Genomic DNA, 24303 nt, shown 5'->3' with positions numbered 1-24303 from the left:
CCGCCAAAAAAAATTTACAAGGTTTTTAAAAGGTTTTACAAGGTTTCTACCTTATAAAACCTTATAAAAACCTTATAAACACCTTGTAAAAGCATTTACAAGATTTTTTAAAGAGTTTTAAAAGGTTTTTTAAACAACTTGTAAACGCTTTTACAAGATTTTTAAAAGGTTTTTAAAACGTTTTCAAATAGTTTTTAAAAAAAAATTTAAAAGGTTTTTAAACACCTTGTAAACGCTTTTACAATGTTTTTAAAAACCTTGTAAAAGTTTTTATAAGATTTTTAAAAGGGTTTTAAAAGGTTTTTAAACACCTTGTAAACGCTTTTAAAAACTTTTTAAAAGCGTTTACAAGGTGTTTAAAAACCTTTTAAAAGCATTTACAAGCTTTTTAAAAGCATTTACAAGGTTTTTAAAAGCGTTTACAATGTGCTTAAAAACCTTTTAAAAACCTTGTAAACACTTTTAAAAGTTTTTTAACAGCGTTTACAATGTTTTTAAAAGGTATAAATTTCAATATTTTTGGCGGGAAAAATTTTCGATTTTGGCGGGAAATTTTTTTTTTGGCGGGAAAAAATTTCGATTTTGGCGGGAAAAAAAATTTTGGCGGGAAATTTTTTTGGCGGGAAAAAAGATTTTGGCGGGAAATTTTTTTTGCGGGAAAATATTTTCGATTTTGATGACTGTACATTCTTGCTGTCACTCAAAAAAGGGTAATTTGGTCATTTTGTATATAAAGAGGGGTAGTTTTAAAAATGGTCAACATGAAGGGGTATTTTTAAAAAGGGGTATGGAAAAAGGGGCATTTTTGAGAATATCCCTAAAATCTACTGCTCAAAATTAGAATAATATGTTATCAGTTAACATATAAGATAATTATTGACTTATATGTTAGTCAAATAATTATTAACGAAACAATCACGAAATCCAAATGATTGTATCACTTAGGTCTATTTGGTATTAAAAAATTACATTATAGTTCATTTATAGCAAAACACAACGTGTGGTTCTAAAATTGTCCAATAAAATTAAATTTGTCCAATATAAAATCTTAAAATTTTAATAAAATTAAACACATGACATGTTGTAATATAATCACCTTTAAAGTTATGAGGTTATATATTGGTTTGAATTTATAAAAGAGGATTATAGTTTAGATTTTACAGTTAAACAAAATTATATGTCGATTTGGGTTTATAAATAAGGATTAGGATTTAGATTTTACAATTTAATGAAATTAAGTGTATTAAGACAAAAAAATGAAATTTTTTTTCCTCTAGCGGAAAATTATATATATACTTCTTAAAATTAACTTTATTTATAATAAATTATTAATATATTTTTTTTGAATTTAATTTTATTTGACAAATTAAAAACCCGTACCACGGCGGGTCCTAATCTAGTATATATAAATTTCAAAAGATACGAATATTCGAATAAACACAACTTTGCAAAACAACATATTCATACCAAAATCAATTTTAATTAGTAATGATAAATTAAGGGTGTGAGCAAAACAATAGTGGAACACTTTTATATGTGACTTCAGAATGATTATGTAATTATTTGAAACACAATTGTTCCATCATGGTACAACTATGTGCAACTGTTACAACTAAGTTTATTAGCAAACCAAAAATACAAAATAATATTTGTTGTATAGTATTCATTTTTATATTAGTAACTATAAAAAAATCATATTTCGGGGATTAAAATCTAAATTATTCAAATTTATATTAGTATCTATCTTATTCTCATATTTTTACTTCAACTACCTTATACATTTATGATTACTTTGTAATTAATCACTACATTATTATGAGAAACAAACAAATAACATATTTTAACAAATATATTGATATGTAAGTATAGTAATTGTACTTTAATTACCGAATATCATAAGTACAATTGGAAAAAATTGTTCGGTAATTTTGCGCATGTTTTTCTTTAATCATAAATGAAAAAAGTTATATGTTTTTATCAATATCTAACTTTTTTTAAGCATGTTTTTCTTTTGCGGTTTCATGTGTTAGGCAAAGTAGTATATTATTTATTTTATTTACATGTGACACATGTTTCATTTTAATATAAATTTAAATTCTTCAATAACTAAATTCATTTATTTAAAATTTCATCAATTTTAGTTTCATAGGCCACATTGTGTCTCAGTTGTACATAAGAGTTCTAGTTGTACCGAAATAGTCTCAGTTGTACGTACAAAATCCAGTTGTACTTATGAGATCCATTTTTTTGTAAATAATTCGTCTCACACTACATCATACACAAAGATACTACTATGTATGGGAGGGAATTCAATTTTTAATTTAAACATCAAGTTTCATTCATGTGAAATCCTTGGTGTCTTCCTGAATTTTTGCAGTACCAAATCTCTTTTCACAAACTCTAAATTTACAATCAAATTTTTTTTTGATAGTTTTTAATTTCGATGATGTTTGATTGTCAAAGAGTATGACGAAAATTGATTACGGAAAAAACGAAGAAGATTTTGGAGAAGTAGAAGTGTAGAACAAAGAGAAAATAAGAACAAATAGAAGAAAAAAAAAAAGAGAAAGATGAAGTTTTAGAGTTTTAGATCTGTATAAAATATAATTAGACTAAAGTAGATTGTAGATCCATTGGTAATTAGATTTGGGTGGAGGATCCGAAAAAGTAGTGGTTGGATCAGTAAATATTGATAAGTCTTAAGGGTTACAAGGTAGTTTTGTAATTTTCTGATTAAAAGGAAAACAGAAAATAAGATAAATCTGATAAGGAGGAGATTTGAGAAATGTTTTTTTGGTCAAAGGGCACAAGAGAATTAAATCCCTTAATATAGGAATCAATGTCTTGAAAACCATAATTTGTAAAAGAAAGAGCTAGAATGCCAGCGTTTTATTTTTAATTTATTTTTTAATTTATTTTAAATCAGAAAATACAGAAAAGACCAAAAACTCCTTATTCTATTCATTTAACCTAATGACTTAAAACACGTTTTTTCACCAACTGAAACAAAATCAGATCTAAAACAAAGAAGAAGATGACGAAATCAAGAGAGATGAATGTGAAATCGAACGAATGAGTGAAGAAAGGTGATAAAATCCTAGTCGCTGATGGATCTGTTTTGGCTTCAGATCCGGTGAAAGAAGACTTGTTGGATTTTGCGATGGATCTGTTAATAGAAGATGAGGAAGCAGTGAAGAGGAGTAGTGAAGGTTGACGCTGGAGGAAGCGGTGTAGTGGAAGGTTGACGACGGAGGAGTAGTGGAAGGCTGACAGCAAAGAATCGGCGATAACAACAGTGAATGAAGCAAGAAGAAACGAATTAGTGAGTCTCGCGGCGCTAGGGTTTAGAATTGTAAAAGTTGCGTCGGCAACATTTGTACTATTTTGTACCAGTTGTCCTATTATGTCTTGGTTGTACCAGTTGTCCTATTTATATCTTGGTTGTACCTGTTGTCCTATTATTTCTTGGTTGTACCAGTTGTCCTATTTATCACTCGCTTGTACCTAGTTGTCCTATTATATCTCAGTTGTACCGTTGGTTCTATTATATCGAAATTGTACCATTTGTATTAATTGTCGTGTTATAATATCTTTTGTACCAGTTGTTCTATTATCATTTAGTTGTACTAGTTGTACTATTCATTAAGGATATTTTTGGGAAATGCATTTTCAATGGCATATAGATTAAAAAATGGCACGAAGTGCAAGGGGTAAACTCGGACTCGGATGGGATTAATTTCTTTCATTTTATGGCATTCTAGCCTCGCGCATAGAGCATTTTGGTTTGGTTTCGGTATCAGTTTGGTTTTGAACGTGTCTGACTGTTGGTTCTGTGAGAGAGTGCTGTTGCTTTCTCTATTGACTTGTTGCAGATCCGATTGAATGATGAAGGGAAAATCCTCTGTTTGTGCTTAAATGTGAAATTCCTGATTTCGATTAGTTAAACATGAAGCTATGTGAATCTTCAAAAGAATGCAACAGTTGAGTCAATGAATTTCACTCATATGATATTCAGAACAAAGTTTGAACCAATCAAAATTAATCATCTAGAAAATAGCAGGCCTTGATTGAGATAACAAGCAGCTGTAGGATCCTTGAGGCATCCACAGAACGCCTCTTCATCTTTTGGAAACGACTTTGGCAATGGATGATCAGGCGTAACACCGACCTATTCAAAAACCAGCAACGAGTAGAAAAAGAACAGACTGTAAGAACATGTTTGCATGTAGTGTAGTGTAGACACAGAGGGAGTCACTAATACTACATCATAATATGTGGAAGAAAGTAGTTTCAGACCTTGTCTATATCTGTGTGAGCTGGTGTTTCATATCGAGCAACTGTTACTGCCAAGCCTGAACCATCAGAAAGCTCAAAAACTGACTGTATCTTCCTGCAAAATGTGTTCAAAGTCTCAAGAATATTACAAAGAGTCAGTAACTGAGAAGAAGAAGAAGAAGAATAAAAATCACGCCTTTTGTTTACCCTTTTCCATAAGTTGGTTCTCCATAAACAAGAGCACGTTTGTTATCTTTCAATGCGCCCGCTAATATCTCACTGGCACTTGCGGTGCCCTTGTTAACCTGGATAAGAGAAAGAATGTGTGAGAACTAAATATTCCATGGCATTTACAATAAGGACTAGATTTAAGGAAAGGAAGGATGGAAGCTCGTACGAGAACGGCAAGAGGCTCAGAGGTTGCAATAGCATTGCTTCCATCAGTATCATATATATCTCTAACACCTCGACTATCACAAATATACACAATCACTCCTTTATCTAACCTGTGGACAGCAACAGTTGCAAGTTTCTATTATATTAGCTGTGGATCTTGAAAATTTCTGATTTGTTGGATGTAACAGTTTATAAGGTTATACCAAAATTTAGCAATCTCAATTCCTTCTGGGAAAGAACCTCCACTGCAACAAGAAAGAAAAAGAATACCAACTGTTTAAGAAAGGCTATTGCAGAAACAACAAGGAGTTTTTCAATAGTCATCACCTATTGTCTCGAAGGTCCAAGACGAATGCATTTACATTGTTGCCTCTCAAGGTTTCAATTGCTTCCCTTACCGCACCTACAAAAAAAGTGTTCTGACTTTAAGAGATACGTAATAAACCAGAGAGAGTAGACAAAATTGTAAGAAGGAAACAGTAATGCCAAAGAATACATACTAGAAGCATTTTGATTGAATGTTGTTAGCTTGATATACCCTATCTTAGGGGAATTACTCCCAGAACCAGGAAGTTCACATAATCTTGACTTAACTGGATTCACAGAAACCCGCTCTCGCCTGTAATAAACAACAATCTTAGTTACTCAATGAACGTGGAAAAAGAAGATAAATGTAGGAAAATGAGAAAAGTACGTCAAAGTTAAAAGTCTCGTTTCAGGTCCACTGCGGATCGCTAGCTCCACTGTGCTTCCTTCAGGTCCCCTGCATTTCAACCAAAGCACGAAAAGTTTCCTCATTTCTAACTTCAGAATCATTATCTCGTCACAGTCAGGTTTTTCAAAGTAAAGGAAAGATGGAGATGTAAACTCACTGCAACATCTGTGCAGCATCGTATATGGTCATAGGTTGTGTGGTTGTCTTATCAATTTCTTGAATAACATCGCCGGGTGAGATTCCCGCCCTGCTTGCAGGACCTCCTGGAGCAGCTGATATAACAACAAGTCCAGCCGGTGAGCCATCTGATGCAGCAGGGTAACCTATCGACAGTCCAACACCCGTAACCGCACCTTGAGTCCCTGACTGCCTTCAACCAAACCATTTCATTACTAAATCTTACATACAATCTATTTGCTAGATTCAGGACAAGCCTATTTTTCAAATGTTCTTACCCGCAAACTCTTAAACTTTCCAGGCTCCAAGAATCGAGTAAAAGGATCATCTAGTGTTGCAACCATTTTCTTGATAGCCATGTCTAAAACACAAACAAACACCAAAATCAGAAGCAAATTGTACTAATATTGTAAAAGGTTAATGAAGCATTTGTCAAAAGATTAACACATACATGTCTCTTCTCGATTGTTCATAGGCTCATTTCGTAAAGCAGTCTCTCTGTAACGAAACCAGCTTTGTCCATTGAAGGTTTTATCTATATATGCACGATCAATTGTTCTCCAAGCCTCAAGGAAGAGAAGATTCTCTTCACTAAGACCCCCTTAGAGAAAGAAAAAAAGCCAGACAGATGAAATCAAATTGCATTCCTCAGTTTGTTTTGACATGGTTTCTCAATCATGTAGAAACAGAAACTTACATGATGGTGAATCAGTGGTAACAACAGAAATGGAAGAGACGAGCAGCACAGAAACTAGCCGAACTAATGCAGCAGACAGATTCTGTCTGAAATTGACTGAAGATTTCATCATAACCTTCCCAGATAGTTTCCTACGATCGTTTCTTTCGATAACACACAGAAATCTATTACAGACGAGCACGAATCCCGGGTTTGTAGCATTGCTCCTTTGTTTGTTACTACGAGTTCGACCATATCTAAAGTTGCTAGCTTTCACAATCTTTGGAGGTTGAGTTACCCACAGTTTCACCTGCAACGCTTCAAAAAAATCTGTTACACAAATTGGGAATTTCAGGAGAGAAACTAATGAAAGATTCAAACTTTATGCAAGAAAAAGTACCTGGATTGAGAAATTAGGGTTTGTTTTGTTAGGCTTGGTAAAAATTGGGGATAATGAAGAGCTCGCAAGGACCTCCATTGAAATGAGCTTCCCCCGGGAAATTCCCAACTCTGTTTTTTCTTATCGAAAATATGATTCGACAAGTTGTCACTTTCTTCTTTACTGTATAACAATTAATAAAATAAAATAAATACATAACTCTTCTATTATCCAAGGAAAGGTTTCTGAACAAATTTGCAACTTATTTTTTATACAAAAGAGACTTGAAAAAACTTTTTGTCTCAACTCCTAACTATAATGTTAGTAGAGAAAGACTTTACATTTGATACTAAACATAATCCTTTACAATTGCTCTGTCTTTGATGTGACAAGACCTAACTCTTCTATAAACTTATCCATATGTCTACCATTTGTGTCGTTGCTGTTCTTAAGTGTAGCTGTTTCATCTCCAAGAACTGGGATTTCTGCCAGACATTCTTCAAGTAATTCACAGTTATCCATCAGTTCATCAATGTCGGGGTCTTCTATTCCGTCAACGAACGGGCTTGGAGAGATGAATGGCTCTGAGACAATATTCTCTGTATCCATGTAGTTTTCTGTAGGGAAGTCGTTGATGCTCTCTCTTGTCAATTGTGGCATTACGGTATCAGGTACGGGAGTTGATGTAGAGGGTAAATACGACAAATGCTGCCCTGATGCTGCGGGTGCATATGCTTGTGAAGTTGTGGGCAGTACCTCTTGAAGAGTGACTCCTGATACCCGGTTTGGCGATGAGAACCCATCAAGAAACGGGTACTCATCATCTGTTTTCATCATGTTCCACATCATTGAATCGCTTCTTAGAGGCTGGTACTTAACAATCTGTCCATGTCCATCTGATGCAGCCGAGCTATGGCTATGGCTCTGATTCTCAGTAGTATCTTCTCTGAGTCTCCGCTTCTTATTAGCCTCGGTCACATGCATATTGTTACTATCAGCCTGCTTTTGTATAAACTGAGAGAGGAAAGTGGGGTTCTGAACAGCTTTAGCAAGGAAAGACATGATCTGTTGTTGCCTCAGCTCCATAACCTGAAGACGTTTAACCATAACCTGAAGTTTATTATCTGTCGTTTGTTGCTGCTGCCTTAGCTTAACAAGTTCCTGCATCAAAACGTTTTTGTCTCTTTTAAGCTGTTCAACCTCTTCCTCTAACCCAAACCTCCCAACCTCTACACATGAAGATAACGCAGCCAGTGAACCTTGACCCTGAGACAACTGCTGAGTTTGAGTATCACTAGTACCACCACCATGACCACCCTGAGCAGATCTTTTCCTGCTTATCTTCTTCAATAGATGCTTTTGACCTCTTAAGAAATCTTTATTCGCAAATTCATACCGTTCTGAATCCACTTTTCTAAAACCCTGTTCATCAAAATTCACCAGAATCAGACTTAATTTAGTCAAATGAATCACTGAATCTTAATCTAACGCATCAAGCGGTAACAAAATTATTCCGAGAGTTCAAAAATCAATGGAAAGAAGAAGTTGATCGTGGGGGAAATTAGGGCGCGAAAATTACTTACATAGGTGTTCAACTGGCGAATAAAGCTGGAGAGATTATTGTGTTTGAAGTGTTTAGGTAGAAGATAACGAGAAAACTCCGATTGATCCCAAATGATGAAGCTATTGTTCGTCGGACTCCATGAAACAATCGCGTCCGTCGCCGGATCTTCCACCATGTCATACGTCTTACTAAGGAAAGGAGGTGGTAAAGCGTTAGCACTAAGCAACGTCGCTGGATGAGGATTCCGCGGCGGCGCAGACTCGCCGCTATTCGCTCCTCCGCCGGCAACAACACCGTCCATACTCGTACGGATTAGAGAGAGAGAGAAGAGAAAAGAGAGCGACAAGAAAGGGAGAAAGTGACTCGTAATTTACAATAATACCCTTTTATGTTCCCTTCTGTGATAATGAGAAGACACGTGTCGGGAGACTGTGAGGTGGATTTGTATAAATAATGGGCCTGCTTTATAATATAGCCCATTATATCATTACTTTTTTGGCGGGAAAGCGAAGCTGAGGGAGAGAGAGAGAGAGAGAGAGAGGGAGTCAGAGAGAGATGAGCTTGTCCTCGTCGCCGGCGATTGATCCAGACGCGCCGGATCTTATTTGCCAGCTCGATAATGTTCAAGGAATGGTCGATGCACTCACTTGCGTCCGATGGAAACGCCACCAGGTCTTTTTTTATTAATCTCCCTCCTTTGGAAAATTCCGTCTAGGGTTTTTTTTACTTTCATCGATCGTCCCTTCACTGATCTCTCTGCGAATCCAGGATGCTTTAGTGGAGTTATCTGAGCACGGAATAGTATTAATCGTGGAGGAATCAGGTTGTCTTCAAGCCAAGGTTTATCTTCAACGCGAGGTATCGATTTCTCAGTTCCTCTAAAAAAAAAATCGATTTCACCATGTTTGTTTGTGGAATCTGAAATGTTTTGAGGTTTAATCTGAGAAAGCTATTCACGAAATACGAGTATGGAGCTCAAGGGAGACCGAGATTTGGAATTAGCTTAGGTCTTTTTGTGGATTGCTTGAACACATTTTCATCACCTGGACATTCGAATACTATTGAGATTAAGTATCCGGGTCCTGATATGGAGCTTCTTCTCAAGTATGTACTATGATCCTCTGCTTTTGTTATTTCAGAAATATCTGATGCTAATTTCACTGCCACTTTTGTGAATATTACTGATTGAGTTAGCTGATGTGTGTGTGTGTATATGTTAGATCTGTGGATACACTAAACGCTTGCATCTACTCTGAGATAAGAACGAGAATCCCAGAAACCGTCACATGGGACTATAACTTTGAGCAGGCAGGAAGTGTACCACTTACTTTTACCGTAAAGGTTAGTAGTAACATAGTTTAGTATTGCTGTTCATTGAAGAGTTTTAGTCTGACCTTTTTCTCTAATGGTTTTGTTGATGTATCAGTCAGCGGCGCTGAAAGAAGCAATAGATGATCTTGAGTGGCCTGGATCAAGTGTACAGATCAGCCTTCAAAAGGAACCTCCTTGTGTTACCTTCAGAGGAGAAGGACATGGAGACCTACAGGTTTGTGTTTCTCACTTGTTTCTTGGTAAAATATCGTCTAAGAATCAAGCTATTACATTTGACATATCCACTTTTGCAGATAGACTTCATGTATTATGCCAACACAGATCTTCTCCTTGCCTTTCATTGTGATACCGAAGTCTCCTACAGGTAACAATGAACTCAATTCATTCTAGTTGATCAAAAAGAAGCTTTTACTAATCAAGAGTTGTAGCCAGATATGTACAATCGCTAATGATCTTGGTTGATTATAGGTATAAATACAAGTTTTTGAAGGCAACAACAGCAAATATACCAGGAAGCGTAGTGAGAGAAAACAGAGGAAGCAAACTGACAATAGGTAGAGGAGGAATGCTGAAAGTTCAACACTTGGTTTCGGTTGCTAAAGCTTTAGCTCCACAAGTGGAATCTGCAGGGTATCAACCACCAAGTCGGATTGCTTATATAGAGTTCTTTGTGAAGCCTGAAGAACCTGCTGATTGATGAAATTTCTCAACTCCGTAAATTTGCTGCTGTTTGTAATGCTTGTTGTTCTTAGTACCTCAATAGTATATTTTGCCTGAACCAGTTTGTTAAGAAGGGAAAGAAAAAAGTGCCGGATTGCGTGTCGTTTCATTATATTAGAGCTCAGATGTTTTCTGTCGTTTCGCTGTTCCCCACTTGCATATCGTGCCGGTTAGGAAAATTAGGAAGGAACAAAAAAAATTCCGGATTATATGTTCGGGGGATTGAACCCGACGTCAATCGAACACGCAACCTTCTGATCTGGAGTCAGACGCGCTACCATTGCGCCACGGATCCGGATGTCTTATTCTCTAATTTTATTATAATAACGTCATAAATACGACTTAATTTGTACTCATTGTGATTAATCTGTGATAAAGAAAGGTTCTCCAGTAATCTCCACTATAATTTGATATCTGATTATGATTTGCGAGAAATATCTGAGAAGGGTAGGTGTTGGTTGCATCAAATTAAAAAAAAAAACTGTAAGCAAAGCTTTTAAATTGTTCAAAGCTTGACACGTGGTGCTAATACAAACGTCCAAGTAGCTTTCTCCCTATTTTAAAGTTGGTTGGACTTTTTCTCATGATTATTAAAATCACACTCAAAAGAGAAAAAATGTAAATGACTCTCGAGGCAACAAAACAAAAGAAGTCTGCAAAAAAAAACATTTTTAGAAAATCATATGAGTATGTTGACAAGAAGAGAAAGAAAAGTAAATCGTATGATTAGTGATTTTAATCTTCTTGAGAAAATGATTACGTTTGTTAAAGAAGAGTTTGGCTGATGATGTTATAGTAAAGTTGGCTTGTGTGTGTTTTCTTTCTTTAATCATTTTTTTGTAAAGGAAATTACTAATAATGTTGACATGATATCATATATCACCACCATTATTGGAAATAGTTTATAGAATGCATTATAGAAGAATTATTAATGTATTGACAAAAGAACTCACACATACATACTGTATACACAAATGTCATGTATGTGCACGTATTGTAGGTGTGTATATATGTGGTGGGGACGTGTTACCATTTATATTGACATTAATGATGGTCTTGACTCTTTTGTGGACCTAATCATGTTACAAACATATATAAATCAATCCTGCTTATATATGTTTATAATAATAATACATATGTCTATGTCGCACACGCCCACCCACACATATAGACGGTGGAAATTTATCGAATGATATGCTCATCATTTGAGACTTTGAGTATATTATACGTATAGACTATACGGTATAGTATATCTCATTTATGTATATATATATATATATATATATATACTTATAAACCTCTGTATAGATCGACCAGAAAAGCATTAAACACATGAAAACAATCACTTTAGTACCAGTTTTTAGAAATTAACCTAGAGAGTCGTTAATACATGCGAGGAATCTCTCCTTTTTGAATGAACTATATAAATCAATAGCATATTTATTAAAATATTGGCAATTTGCACCAATTTGATAATCTAATCATATATTCTTTGTCGGGTTGATAATCTGAAAGGACAGTATTATAAAATATAAAATCATATTCTATACGAAACTATAAACAAATCATTCCTTTAGAATCTTGACAACCAATAAATCCTTCCCTAAAAGAATTAACTATGTAGCGATTACAGATATATATTTGTATTCTTCGAAACATATGCTCAAATCTATGAAAGGTTTAAACCATACGCGCCTGAATAACACGATATAATGGGTTTAAAACTTAAAAATATTCTAACTTACTTTCTTGGGTGAACAAACTCTATTCGAATTGACAACGTAAGTCAAATTTATTAATTCTTTAAATCCACTCGACGTGAAAAGTTTTTAAATAGTTAAATACATACTATAGTAGTTGAAATAATATACCTATAATGAATGATGAAGTAACCGCAGTAGTTAAGATTTGATTTAACCATAGTCAACGAAACTGAGAGTGATTAATCTTGACTTACGAGACATAAGTTTAGCCCTTTAGGTTTTGAAATTAGAGTTATGACCATTGCAGTAATTGTAGCAATCTAAGCTAGTTTATTATTCAACAAAAAAAATTTCCAATAATGTTCATGTATTCAAATTTCTCGTATCATTTCTGTTATTAGTAATATGCATTTTACTATATTCATATATAACTAACCAGCTTGACCATTATTCTTTTAGCTAGTGTAATTATAATCCAGTATGTAGTTTTGTTGATGGCCACACTCTACTCTTGTGCTACGAACCCAAAACTATCAAATAGATGCAATTACATGATACTAGTCTTTTTACCTCTGATAATCAGCATCCTTGTTTTTTACAAGACGAGGTACACATTTTTGTCAACAAAAGTTTATTATTTCATCTAATATATGCTTTAAACTAACACATATTTTTTTCTATAGAAACTTAAAAATTTTAAGAACGGACTTTACAATTGAGACACAAAAAAGAGTGTTTGGTCATAATCCGCACAAAAGAATAATATATTCTATACACTTTAGATGTTCTATAAAAATTTAGAAGTTACTTATATTTTACAGTAATTAAAATACTAGTTTCCTACGAAATTTAGAATACATATTCTATATTTTGCTCTTTGTTCTACAAAAATTAGATTACATTTACTCATGTTCTAAAATTGTTAGAAAAATATGTAAACATAGTCCTCAATTTTTCTATATATTATATGAAAATATACTATACATAATAATAATACAAAAAATGGCGAGATTCACGAAATCTTCATTATTTGTAAAGATGTTTTTCTAAAAAAATGGTGAATCTCGTAACTGAAGGCAGAAATTAGACCAATTTTGAAATGTATATACCTCAAATGAATTACGAAGTAGTTAGATTTAATTTAACCATAGTCAACAAAACTAAGGTTGATTAATCTCGACTTGCGAGCCTCTTCACATAAGGTTTTGAAATTAGAGTTATGATCATTACAGTGATTGTAGCGATCTAAGCTAATTAATTAACTCATCATTCGAATTTCTCATAGCATTTCTAGTTAATTTGGACTGTCCAATTTCTTTTACTCTATATATAATTATATATATATATATATATGACTGATATTTCTGTTACTAATAATATGCATTTTATCGAATCTGAATTTGAGTTGTGACACAATTATGAAACTAATACAAAATTTAGAAATTTCGTATTGATTTAGATAAAAACAAAAAAAATATTCTTTAGCATAGAGATAAATTTAGTTTTATGGATCTATAATTCAGAAGCAAATTTAAACTAAACAATCCTACTATATTAGCTTAGATTTTACTCACTATAATGACTATTCCAAACAGGGTAACACCATTAGCTCAATTGCCTTAACCCATTTAGAACAGGGGAGAAAGACATATCAAAGAGATTCGACCTGTGTTCCCCAATCTACAAAGACATCAAGAGGTTTGTTGTCTTTTCACTCACGAATTATTAAAGTTAAACATCAAAATTATTACTCAAAGAAAACGACCACTAATCAACATTAGTATATCTTCTTGCATTATTGTGATGCTTAGCTTATTATACACACCCAACTAAAAAATCTATCATTTTCTAAATCCCAACCTTAAAATTAGACATATATGTAGAAAACAAATGAAAGTAATTAATTACATATGCTTAAATACACTTTTTCTCCTTTGTTTGTTTATGATCACTTGCTTTGCTTGTAAATATCTTCCTTCTTCCTAAAACATTTGTCACAAGTATTATGCTCGTGTATGCGTTACAAACCATTAACGGACACAAAATTTCCGCATAAAAAGATGATTTTAGAAAGAAAAAAAGAGTTAACGTGTAAAAAAAGGTTACATGTGCCAATCCATATGTTTTATATGCGTTTATACGGATCATCCTATACTTTTAACTTCTATTTTAATGATCATGTATTAAGTATAAACTACTTAATTCTACTTCATATGTTAAATTAATTTCAATTAAACAAATCTAATTAATCTCGTCAATTACAATTTAAAAACTTTAAAATAATATTCATATTCTTATACAAAAATCGACATTTTTCTTTTGATATATAATCATGTCTACTCATTGTCATTTGAACAATCATAAACGTCCATTACATGATTGGTCATAAAAAACCACAAGGCTATATTGCCTTATGAAGAGAAAGAAGAAGAAAAGAATCTTTCATTTAATGTTAAATCTTGAGAACAAATAAAGCCATACTAGCAAAAGCAAAATCCCAAAGTCCAAAGCTCAAAAACAAAAACAAAAAGGTTTCTTTTTATTTTTTTAAATAAGAAAGAAAAAAATAGACTTTTTTTGTAAAGAACAGTGAGGAAGTAACAGAAGAGAGCAAAGAGAAAGATCGGAGAAAATAAGAATCTTTTAAGGCTCTCTCTCTCTCTCTCGCAGTCTTCGCACTCACACTCACTTCCATTACTCCAAAAAAGTGAGCTTTTTTCCCCGATCATCCTCTTTGCATCTAATGGGGTTCTTCTTCTGTGTCACTATAGAATCTGACTAACTTTTAGTAACTCAAAGTTTTGTTTTTTTTGTTTCTCCTCGAGCTCTGTGTTCTGATCTTTGCTTATATAACTGTAAGCTCTGCCTTAAGCTTTTTTCAAAAAAAATTCTGACTATAAGACATGATTTCTGACTAGTTGTAGTAACATTTATGTCGCATTTTGATTATTTTCTTTGGTATTTTTCCCCTTTTTTTGTTCTTGTTCCGGCATGGGTTTTTGTCTTTTTGATAATATAAGCTGTTCAAGGTTTTGATAAATTTGTTCTTCTGATTCCAGATTTAGAGTCTCCACCACTTTTTAATATTCTTCATTATGCATCTCCTATGTCAAAAAATATCTTCTTTAGATTTTGGGTCTAGAGTATGAGATCTGCTGGTTCTGTTTTCAGTTTTTGGCTAAAAAAAATGAAACTTTCTACTTGAGATTTTTTTGGTTTCTTGTAATGTTTAAAATTAATGAACTTTGATTTAAAAGATTTGGTCTTGTGTGAATCAGATGAATTAAATAATTGATCAAAAGTTCTGATCTTTGATGTGTTCTTTGTGTTTCAGACATTGCACTTCATTTACTTGGTGTAGAGATAATGGTATCAAGATCTTATTCCAACCTCTTGGATCTTGCTTCTGGAAACTTCCATTCGTTTTCCCGGGAGAAGAAGAGGTTTCCAAGAGTAGCAACTGTCACTGGTGTCTTATCTGAGCTAGATGATGATAACAACAGCAACAGTGTCTGCTCTGATGCTCCTTCTTCAGTCACGCAAGATCGAATCATCGTAGTTGGGAACCAGCTTCCTATCAAATCACATCGAAACTCTGCTGGTAAATTGAGTTTTAGTTGGGACAATGACTCGCTTCTCTTGCAGCTTAAAGACGGTATGCGTGAAGACATGGAAGTTGTCTACATTGGTTGTCTTAAAGAACAAATCGATACAGTTGAGCAAGACGATGTTTCTCAAAGGTTGCTTGAGAATTTCAAATGTGTTCCTGCTTATATCCCACCTGAGCTGTTCACCAAGTACTATCATGGATTCTGTAAGCAACATCTATGGCCTTTGTTTCACTACATGCTTCCTTTGACGCCTGATCTTGGAGGTAGATTTGATCGTTCGTTATGGCAAGCTTACCTTTCGGTTAACAAGATCTTTGCTGATAAAGTGATGGAAGTGATTAGTCCTGATGATGATTTTGTTTGGGTTCATGACTATCACTTAATGGTTTTGCCTACTTTCTTGAGGAAGAGGTTTAATAGAGTAAAGCTTGGTTTTTTCCTTCATAGCCCGTTCCCTTCTTCTGAGATATACCGTACTCTTCCAGTACGAAACGAGCTCTTACGCGCACTCCTCAACGCAGATTTGATTGGGTTTCATACCTTTGACTATGCTAGACACTTCCTTTCTTGCTGCAGCAGGATGCTTGGTTTATCTTATCAGTCCAAACGTGGAACCATAGGTCTAGAGTACTATGGTCGAACGGTAAGCATCAAGATTCTCCCTGTTGGGATCCATATCAGCCAGCTTCAGTCAATTTTAAACCTCCCAGAGACTCAAACCAAAGTTGCTGAGCTAAGAGATCAGTTCTTGAATCAAAAAGTTCTTCTCGGTGTCGATGATATGGACATCTTCAAAGGAATCAGCCTCAAACTCTTGGCAATGGAACAACTTCTCACTCAGCATCCCGAGAAGCGAGGTCAAGTGGTGCTTGTCCAGATTGCAAACCCCGCAAGAGGTCGTGGGAAAGACGTTCAGGAGGTTCAGTCTGAAACTGAAGCCACGGTTAAAAGGATTAATGAAATGTTTGGAAGGCCTGGTTACCAACCTGTGGTTCTGATTGATACACCCCTTCAGTTCTTTGAGAGGATTGCTTACTATGTGATTGCAGAGTGTTGTCTTGTTACAGCGGTAAGAGATGGTATGAATCTTATACCTTATGAGTATATTATCTGCAGACAAGGCAATCCGAGACTCAATGAGATTATAGGCCTTGAACCTTCTGCTTCAAAGAAGAGTATGCTCGTTGTCTCTGAGTTTATCGGATGTTCTCCTTCTTTAAGCGGCGCCATTAGAGTGAATCCATGGAACATAGATGCTGTGACTGAAGCCATGGACTATGCATTGATAGTTTCAGAAGCAGAGAAGCAGATGCGTCACGAGAAGCATTACAAATATGTGAGCACACATGATGTTGCGTATTGGGCGCGCAGCTTTATACAGGATCTTGAAAGGGCTTGCGGTGATCATGTGAGGAAGAGGTGTTGGGGGATAGGTTTCGGGTTAGGCTTTCGAGTTGTGGCGCTTGATCCAAGTTTTAAAAAGCTCTCGATTGAGCACATTGTCTCAGCTTATAAGAGAACCAAAAACCGAGCCATTTTGTTGGATTATGATGGCACAATGGTACAGCCAGGGTCCATTAGGACAACACCAACCCGAGAAACAATCGAAATCTTGAATAATCTGTCTAGTGATCCCAAGAATATCGTGTACCTCGTCAGCGGGAAAGACAGAACGACGCTAACTGAATGGTTTTCTTCATGTGATGATCTTGGTTTGGGTGCAGAGCACGGATACTTTATAAGGTAACACTTGGTTTCACATGTTCCTTAAATCACTATAGTAAAGTTTATGTTTTGAATATAAAGTTACACTTTTTCACATGAGGGTTCTTGAATTTCATTAAGATACCTCAAAAGATCTAGCTTATATATTGGAGTTGCTTTCTTATCTTCTTGAATCGCTCAGAGCACTTGAAAATTTTAATCTTTTGGATAATAAAGTTATTTTGATTATTGCACATGGGACTGCTGCTTTTAGATCTTTTACAATCTCATTATTGAAAAGATGGATGTTTTGGATATAAAGTTTTGATATTTTTGTTCTAATGGGGACAGGCCAAATGATGGGACAGACTGGGAAACGTCGAGTTTGGTATCGGGTTTTGAATGGAAACAAATAGCAGAGCCAGTGATGAGACTGTACACAGAGACTACAGATGGATCAACAATAGAGACTAAAGAGACTGCACTCGTTTGGAATTACCAATTTGCAGATCCTGATTTTGGATCTTGTCAAGCCAAAGAGCTTATGGAACACCTCGAAAGCGTGCTTACCAATGATCCAGTCTCTGTCAAGACTGGACAACAACTCGTTGAAGTTAAACCACAGGTCAGATGTTCAAAGAGTTGGTCTATTATTGTCTGTTTTTCTGATTTTCTCATTTCAAATCTCTCAAGTCTATTATTTTGTCGTTCTGATATCAGGGTGTGAACAAAGGTCTTGTGGCCGAAAGGCTTATAACAACGATGCAAGAAAGAGGGAAACTTTTGGATTTCATTCTCTGCGTTGGTGATGATCGATCCGATGAAGATATGTTTGAGGTGATAATGAGTGCAAAAGATGGCCCGGCTTTGTCTCCTGTGGCTGAGATCTTTGCTTGCACCGTTGGACAAAAGCCAAGCAAAGCAAAATACTATTTAGACGATACGGCAGAGATAATCAGAATGCTTGAAGGTCTAGCCACCTCTAACGCACCTATCTCTGATCAAATCGGTTCAATAGCTGCTGTACCGACGAAAGATCTGTTTTAAGGATTTGTGAACAAAAAAGTTTTAATGGTTTGTTGTTGTGATTTGTGAATGGTTTTCAAATATAATGGATTAAGTTAAGCAAATCTTTTTGTGTTACAGGACAGGCATGGATAAGAATCCACTTAATATCATTATCTGAGAGAGGAAGAGAAAGGAGTAGCAAAATATTTCTTGGATAATAATTAGTTTTGTCACTAGATATAATTAGGACTATTAGAGAGACAACCAGTACTATAGTAGAGTGGTGGTCAAGACAAATTATAGGATCCCGCATTCATTTGATCTCGAAGACAGGAGGGGGCATCTGGATCTCCTGCGCGGATGAGGATACGGAATGATTGATTTCAAAGGAAGTGGTGCCAAATTTTCAAAGAATGGAGATATAACACAAGTGTCTGAGGAGAGACACATAATATGGCATTTTCCTTGGATAATATTTGAAAAGTCTGTTATGATTATCATAGAAGACAAGATTCCCTTGCTTAGAAACCGACACCGGTGTGAACCACCTGTTCTGTCTTGCCTGGGAAACAACTTTGTTCTGTAAATGTATGGAGTAAGTCTTGGTCCATCTTGTGACTTCTGTATCCATGCTCCAAATCTCTAGTTTCCATTCAGCCTTAGTATAGGTATTGGCTATGGCCAGGCGGTCATCAAGGTTCACTATATTGGTTTCTTGCATGACACTCATAGTCGGAACTGAGACGTTATGGAACTCTTCTTTGTCAAGATCCAAGGCTAGTATTTTCCAAACCGTCCCGATAGTGTTGTGTAACCAGTAAATCGATCCATTCACACACACGGATCCTTTTACGGCAGAGACCGTACAAGGAGGTGGACTCAACATCCGCCATTCACCAGTTTCAACATCAAGAACACTATACTCCACCTCAGGATCGCGTACACTAGTTTTACCGAAATATAATAAACACATCTTCACTACTTTGTAGTTGCCCGTAACTCTGTCCTTACCAAATCCCATTGCCCAATTTTTTGGAGAGAAAGCCGAAGATTCTCCGATTATGGTTCCAAATCCAAAGCCGTATCGCCGGAGTTGTCTTGTCCAAGGGTTCAAAACGTCGATCCAATATGGTTCGAGGATGCAGACCAAACCGTAGCAAGTCAACGAGGGTCGTGTGGTGTTGTAATGCAGATATACTATCTGTTCGCCACCTTTGAACCGCGACTTCTGGAGTAGCCTAGGCTCCCCCCGCTGCAGTAGCAGTTGTAAGCAGCCAGGATTTTGTGGTTCTTTTGAAGACTCATTCGTCTCTCCACGAACGTATTCGATTCAAGAATTGATTTCCATTGCCTTGAGACGCTTTTCGATATGAGAATCGATTTTAAAGGAAGTCGAAGGAATATATCTTCCAGTAGATCGGTCACTATGTAGATCGAACTAGGGTTTTTCTCTTCTTCCTCCATTGTTGGCGCTTGCTTTCTTTTTTCTTTGTTAGTCTTTTTTCTAGATATATACATTTCCTTATTGGTAAATAGGTATAGCTTTTATAAAACTTGTGAATCAAGTTAGGTTTTTGTATTGGTCAATGTTTCCTCACTTAATATATAGAGTTGTTTGATTGCATGTATAATTAGATTGAATGTTATTATATGGGGAGATAGATAACTAAAGGTGATGGTTACTCTTACAAAATGTGTTTCTTTACACAACAACCAAACCAAATAAGAATAAAAACAATCACTCCTTGACAAAAACAGAACTTTAAAATCAATAATTAAGAACAAACAAAATTAATAATATTAATCAAATATCTTGTATGTATGTATTTTCTTTAAAACTATGAGTATACGACCCGCACAAAATCCAGCTTTTACCATGGGAGGGGTGACGATGTGGGTGACGTTAAGCTGCAGATTTAATAGTTAAACTCTGTTAATAAACATTTTAATTTGAGAAAGTTATTGTTATCACATATAAATATCATATACTATAAATTAATGTGGAAAAAAAAAAGCTTACTCTAAGAAACCTTTCCAGCAAGAATCACTTGATTCATCATCAAGGAACTTCTCCCAGTCTTCTAGGACATCTAAACCGGGTGAGTGCTGAACCGTACCAGGATGGTTCAAACCAGATTCTACAGGAGAAACCGATACCGAACCAGAAGATGGGATTTCACGTGATTGATCACCATAGTAACCCATCATCATACCGGTTCCGGTATGATCATTTGCCTCGGTGGTAGTACTATTACCCGGTTTTGCTGCCTTCAAACTCTCTTCAGAAACCGTAATCAGACGAGGAAGCTGGTTATCTTCAAAACCATCCCAAACCTCAGGAGTGATTCCACTTTGGTTTATGAAAACCTGTTGTCCAGCCGTAGTATCCGGTTTAGGATTCACTGAATTGGTATTGAAGCTACTGACTACCGGTTCCGGTTTGGGGGTGTTGAAGCTATTGATGTTTGGTACAGCTTTGGGGGTTATGATTTGAAGCATTTTGTGGATCAACTGGAGTTTGAGAAGATCCTCCAAAGCAGTAGTACTATTGTTGAAGAGGTTATTATTGTTACCAAATTGGCCATTGTTGATTGCGGCCGCGAGCATTTTAGAAACATCGAGGATAGGGCTAAGCTCGTTGGTTCTTGGCTCGTGTGTCATTGGATCAATCCCCATTTGCAACAACTTCTTCCTCATATGGGTGTTCCAATAGTTTTTTATTTCATTATCGGTTCTTCCTGGAAGATGACCCGCTATTTTAGACCATCTGTATAGAAAAATTCAATTTCAAACGTTAATAAAATGAACCAACCTTTAATTTGTATGGTTAGAAAATCTTAAAAAAATAGCATAAAAAATTTTGATAGAAAAAAAATGTCTTACTTGTTGCCAAGAAGGGCATGGAGTCTAACGATAGTACTCTCTTCTTCATCGGAGAACTTGCCTCGCCGGATATCAGGCCGGAGATAATTCATCCACCGGAGTCGACAGCTCTTGCCGCAGCGGTTTAGTCCAGCATGCTTAGGAAGCGACCGCCAGTTCCCATAACCGTTCTCGTTTATATAAGCGGTGAGCTTATCATCTTCTTCTTGCATCCACGGCCCTTTCGTCACGCCTTTGTCTTGATCGCAACACGGTGATCTTCCCATTTTTGTTGATAGATGTTTATCTTCTGATCAAGAATCCTAACTTATATCAAGAGGTTTTTGAAGATATGATGATCTTTCTTTGTTTCGTCGCTCCCTACAATTAAGTTTGTATGTATATATAGATATGCGCAAAGGAGCCATGACATAACTAAAGTAAAGTTGTGTATGCATTCGTCAGAATTTTATGTAAATATATATTTTTTAATAATGTGTCATAAGTCTGCAATATATGAGTCATTCAATGAATAAGTTAATTAATTAACTAAAATAATTATAACAAAAACAAGATTAGGTAACGATAATATGATATGTGTCATTGCGTTCGAACTTTGAAGTGTAATTCGTGGGGGGTGATGATTTCAAAGTAAAAATGTTTATATTAAAAAGAAAAACAAGTATAATCGTTAATGGATGCTGTTATCTGTGGGTTAGATGTATTAAATATTTGCCCTAGCTAGCTAGAATAGATAAACAAAATGCAGAATATGTTACGAACTGTTACTTGTATACAAATTACATAACAAACTATAGTATAATTTCGTTAATCTGAAACTCAAACTAATCTTGTTGTAAATAGGTTAAACCCCCGCATTTCAAATTTGAAAACGTAACAAGTTTGAATACTGTTTCCATATATTAAAGCCTACTGCCTACAAATATTTTCTTTTGCTTATATGCATGATGATAAATTAACTACTTTTCTTCAATGGTATATACAATGAAGAAATATTTAATTGAAAAGCAAAATTATGTTCTCATTGCAAAGTTCATCAAAATTGGAATCTTGTATTTATCATTATGTGATTGCTTCCACCGCATTCAAAGAATTATCTCTACCTGCTTCAATATATTTCTCATGGTTGATCAAAGCCTACTCTTTCGCTTCTTCTTCCGCTCTGTTTGAATTCAAACAAAGATTATTATTCCTTCTCCTTGTCGTAACCAAACCCTCTGTGCCTACCGTTCTGAATTTCTAAGTCACAAAACAATTACCTATGTTATTAACATTTTTTTAAGTTGTTTTATTAGTTTTTACGTGAAAATGTAAAAACGGAATGAAACTATCTTTATTGCATAGGTTACATATCTTAATTGGTAATATAGATTTGGAATACATCTGTTTAATGCGAGGTTTACGAAGTGATTTGCATTAATAATGTAACTCGATATAAAAAATTCGATTGATTAATTTATTTATTTTAAAGAACTTTTCTCGAGGATTCCAAACATTTACTCGATAGCGTGAGGAACACATAAACTACAAATTAAGTGTATTATACTAGAAGGTGTAACTACAAAGTTGGTATCATATGATACTATTGGATCTTTTAAAAAATCTTACATATATATAATAGGATCTTTGTTGTCGTCAAAGTTTATGAGAAGGATCACGAGTCACGACAATTTAGAGAAAAACATGAAACGAAGTTTCCTACCGTTGGAGAAAACGCTCACATAATTTTTAATAACGAGGTCTCACTCTCACAGAAGATCTTGATTATATACTTAATTACTACTTTAACCGTTAAATTACTGTCATGGATTAAAGGGTCAATGTGCTGCCTTGTTTCACATTGTCAAATTAAAACCAAACACTTACCAACTCTCTATTTATCTCGTTGACTATACGAACAGTCGTATAGATTAAGGGTTCCATGTAAGTAGTAGCACCATATAGTATAAAATTAAATTGCTATATTTATTTGACATTGTCAACGAGTAGAGAGATAAGACAAGGCTTAAAATTCTACGTAATGTTATTGTTACGCGGCTTACGCCACAGGCGTATCTTATATAATATGAGAAGGTTTTTTTCAACTTTTGCTAAGGTGATGGCATGTTATTTATCTAACACCTGTCTAATTTTGTTGTTTCTAATTTTGTTGTTTGGACCTAACCTGTCTAATTTTGTTGTTTGGACCTAATTAACTAAATTTATTTGTACTTTGGACCTAAGTAACTACTGGCCCATAAAACAAAACAAAAAACTCTCAACATTTCATTTTTCCCTTCTTCAATAAGAACCAGTTGTAGACTCTTTATGATCTAAAACCACCATTTATTAGTTTGTGGTTTCATCCTAGGAAAAAACTGATAGTTTATTTTAAAATGATAAATATGAGTTTCAATCTTATGTATGATTCAAAGGTAAGAACAAATTCGAAATTATGTATAAATTTTATTTCTGGGTTTCAGTCTTATAAATGATTCATAGGCAAGAAAGGATTCTAGATTATATTAGATTGTGGGATGTTTATGTGTTCTCAATTCTCTTATCAATTCATAAATTTTTGGCTCAAAGTTTAAATTTTGGGTTTCCATTCCTTCTTAGTTTCTGGCCTTTAATCTTATATAATCTAATGGTGTGATGTTTTCCGTAAGTAATTTGATAATTGCTTACTCATTTATTCTTCATTAGATCTTACCAATTTTTCCCAAAAAAGTATAATTCATTCTGTTTTCCATAAAATTAGAATTCAATCCCTAATTACTCTAATGTCTTTCCAAAAATATAATGACTGAAAATAATAATAAGAATGATATTAATAGGTCCATGGGCCGGTCCGGCAATTTTGGATGTCATACGCCAATGGCTTTTAAAAACCCTTTTTATTATTGTAAATAAAATTATAAAAATAGTAATATAAAAATTATTTTCATTGATTTCATGTTGTAGTCCGTTTTCATATTTTTTTAAATCTTTTCAATGTTTTCATGCTCATTTAAACATTTATAAGAAAATAAATATCATATTTCCTAACAACTCATTATTGTTTTAAAACTTTTCGAATAGGGAAAATTTTTTTATTAGAGTTTCAAATTTGTTTTCCTAAATTAAGTTTTACTTTAAATCTCAGTAACAAGAGGTTTAATTAACATTAATCTAATGCTCA

The 24303-nt window shown here is 34.7% G+C and overlaps 5 protein-coding genes, 1 non-coding gene and 1 pseudogene across 15 annotated transcripts; 2 read left to right on the top strand and 5 right to left on the bottom strand.

Annotated features, from left to right (window-relative positions):
- Positions 1–3981: 3981 nt before the first annotated feature.
- On the bottom strand, positions 3982–7130 carry LOC104731779 (carboxyl-terminal-processing peptidase 2, chloroplastic). Of its 2 annotated transcripts, XM_010451262.3 has the most exons (14): positions 6960–7130; positions 6640–6801; positions 6261–6549; positions 6015–6164; positions 5842–5924; positions 5544–5752; positions 5366–5434; positions 5172–5290; positions 4999–5074; positions 4875–4916; positions 4673–4781; positions 4483–4580; positions 4297–4390; positions 3982–4168 (listed from the first exon to the last, which is right to left on the bottom strand). In XM_010451262.3, the coding sequence occupies exons 2-14, from the start codon at positions 6715–6717 to the stop codon at positions 4043–4045; spliced, it is 1542 nt and encodes a 513-aa protein (XP_010449564.1). In that variant the 5' UTR covers positions 6718–6801; positions 6960–7130; the 3' UTR covers positions 3982–4042. The 2 variants fall into 2 exon arrangements, with proteins under 2 accessions (XP_010449564.1, XP_087334121.1); XM_087477995.1 differs by lacking the exon at positions 6960–7130 and having other exon boundaries at positions 5544–5756.
- On the bottom strand, positions 6822–8489 carry LOC104733535 (heat stress transcription factor A-1a-like). The gene is made up of 2 exons (XM_019234213.2): positions 8202–8489; positions 6822–8040 (listed from the first exon to the last, which is right to left on the bottom strand). Exons 1-2 carry the CDS (start codon positions 8481–8483, stop codon positions 6982–6984), a joined length of 1341 nt encoding a protein of 446 aa, XP_019089758.1. The 5' UTR covers positions 8484–8489; the 3' UTR covers positions 6822–6981.
- A 30-nt stretch (positions 8490–8519) lies between these two features.
- On the top strand, positions 8520–10372 carry LOC104731778 (uncharacterized). The gene is made up of 7 exons (XM_010451261.3): positions 8520–8854; positions 8951–9040; positions 9132–9286; positions 9403–9523; positions 9609–9728; positions 9808–9878; positions 9983–10372. Exons 1-7 carry the CDS (start codon positions 8738–8740, stop codon positions 10209–10211), a joined length of 903 nt encoding a protein of 300 aa, XP_010449563.2. The 5' UTR covers positions 8520–8737; the 3' UTR covers positions 10212–10372.
- Positions 10373–10457: 85 nt separating this feature from the next.
- TRNAW-CCA (transfer RNA tryptophan (anticodon CCA)) lies at positions 10458–10529 on the bottom strand. Its single transcript has one exon. It is a non-coding gene; the product is annotated as a tRNA-Trp (tRNA).
- Positions 10530–14289: 3760 nt separating this feature from the next.
- Positions 14290–18884, top strand: LOC104731777 (alpha,alpha-trehalose-phosphate synthase [UDP-forming] 5). 9 transcript variants are annotated; one of them, XR_015574173.1, is made up of 5 exons: positions 14290–14644; positions 15272–17291; positions 17604–17877; positions 17986–18222; positions 18404–18884. XR_015574173.1 is itself a non-coding variant. In XM_087477993.1 (5 exons), the coding sequence occupies exons 2-5, from the start codon at positions 15304–15306 to the stop codon at positions 18436–18438; spliced, it is 2547 nt and encodes an 848-aa protein (XP_087334119.1). In that variant the 5' UTR covers positions 14290–14644; positions 15272–15303; the 3' UTR covers positions 18439–18884. The 9 variants fall into 9 exon arrangements, 6 of the variants coding, with proteins under 6 accessions (XP_087334119.1, XP_087334115.1, XP_087334118.1 ...); XM_087477993.1 differs by having other exon boundaries at positions 17973–18222; XM_087477989.1 differs by having other exon boundaries at positions 17973–18222; positions 18399–18884.
- On the bottom strand, positions 18548–19724 carry LOC104731776 (putative F-box protein At4g17780; annotated as a pseudogene).
- Positions 19725–19879: 155 nt separating this feature from the next.
- Positions 19880–21510, bottom strand: LOC104731775 (transcription factor MYB39-like). Its single transcript, XM_010451254.2, has 3 exons — positions 21144–21510; positions 20281–21027; positions 19880–20168 (listed from the first exon to the last, which is right to left on the bottom strand). Exons 1-3 carry the CDS (start codon positions 21407–21409, stop codon positions 20132–20134), a joined length of 1050 nt encoding a protein of 349 aa, XP_010449556.1. The 5' UTR covers positions 21410–21510; the 3' UTR covers positions 19880–20131.
- Positions 21511–24303: the final 2793 nt, after the last annotated feature.

The sequence above is a fragment of the Camelina sativa genome, chromosome 12 (genome assembly GCF_030686135.1).
Source record: "Camelina sativa cultivar CO46 ecotype springtype chromosome 12, ASM3068613v1".
NCBI lineage: Eukaryota > Viridiplantae > Streptophyta > Magnoliopsida > Brassicales > Brassicaceae > Camelina > Camelina sativa.
The sequence above is the reverse complement of the archived record's forward strand: the minus strand, read 5'-3'. Positions and strand labels throughout refer to the sequence as shown.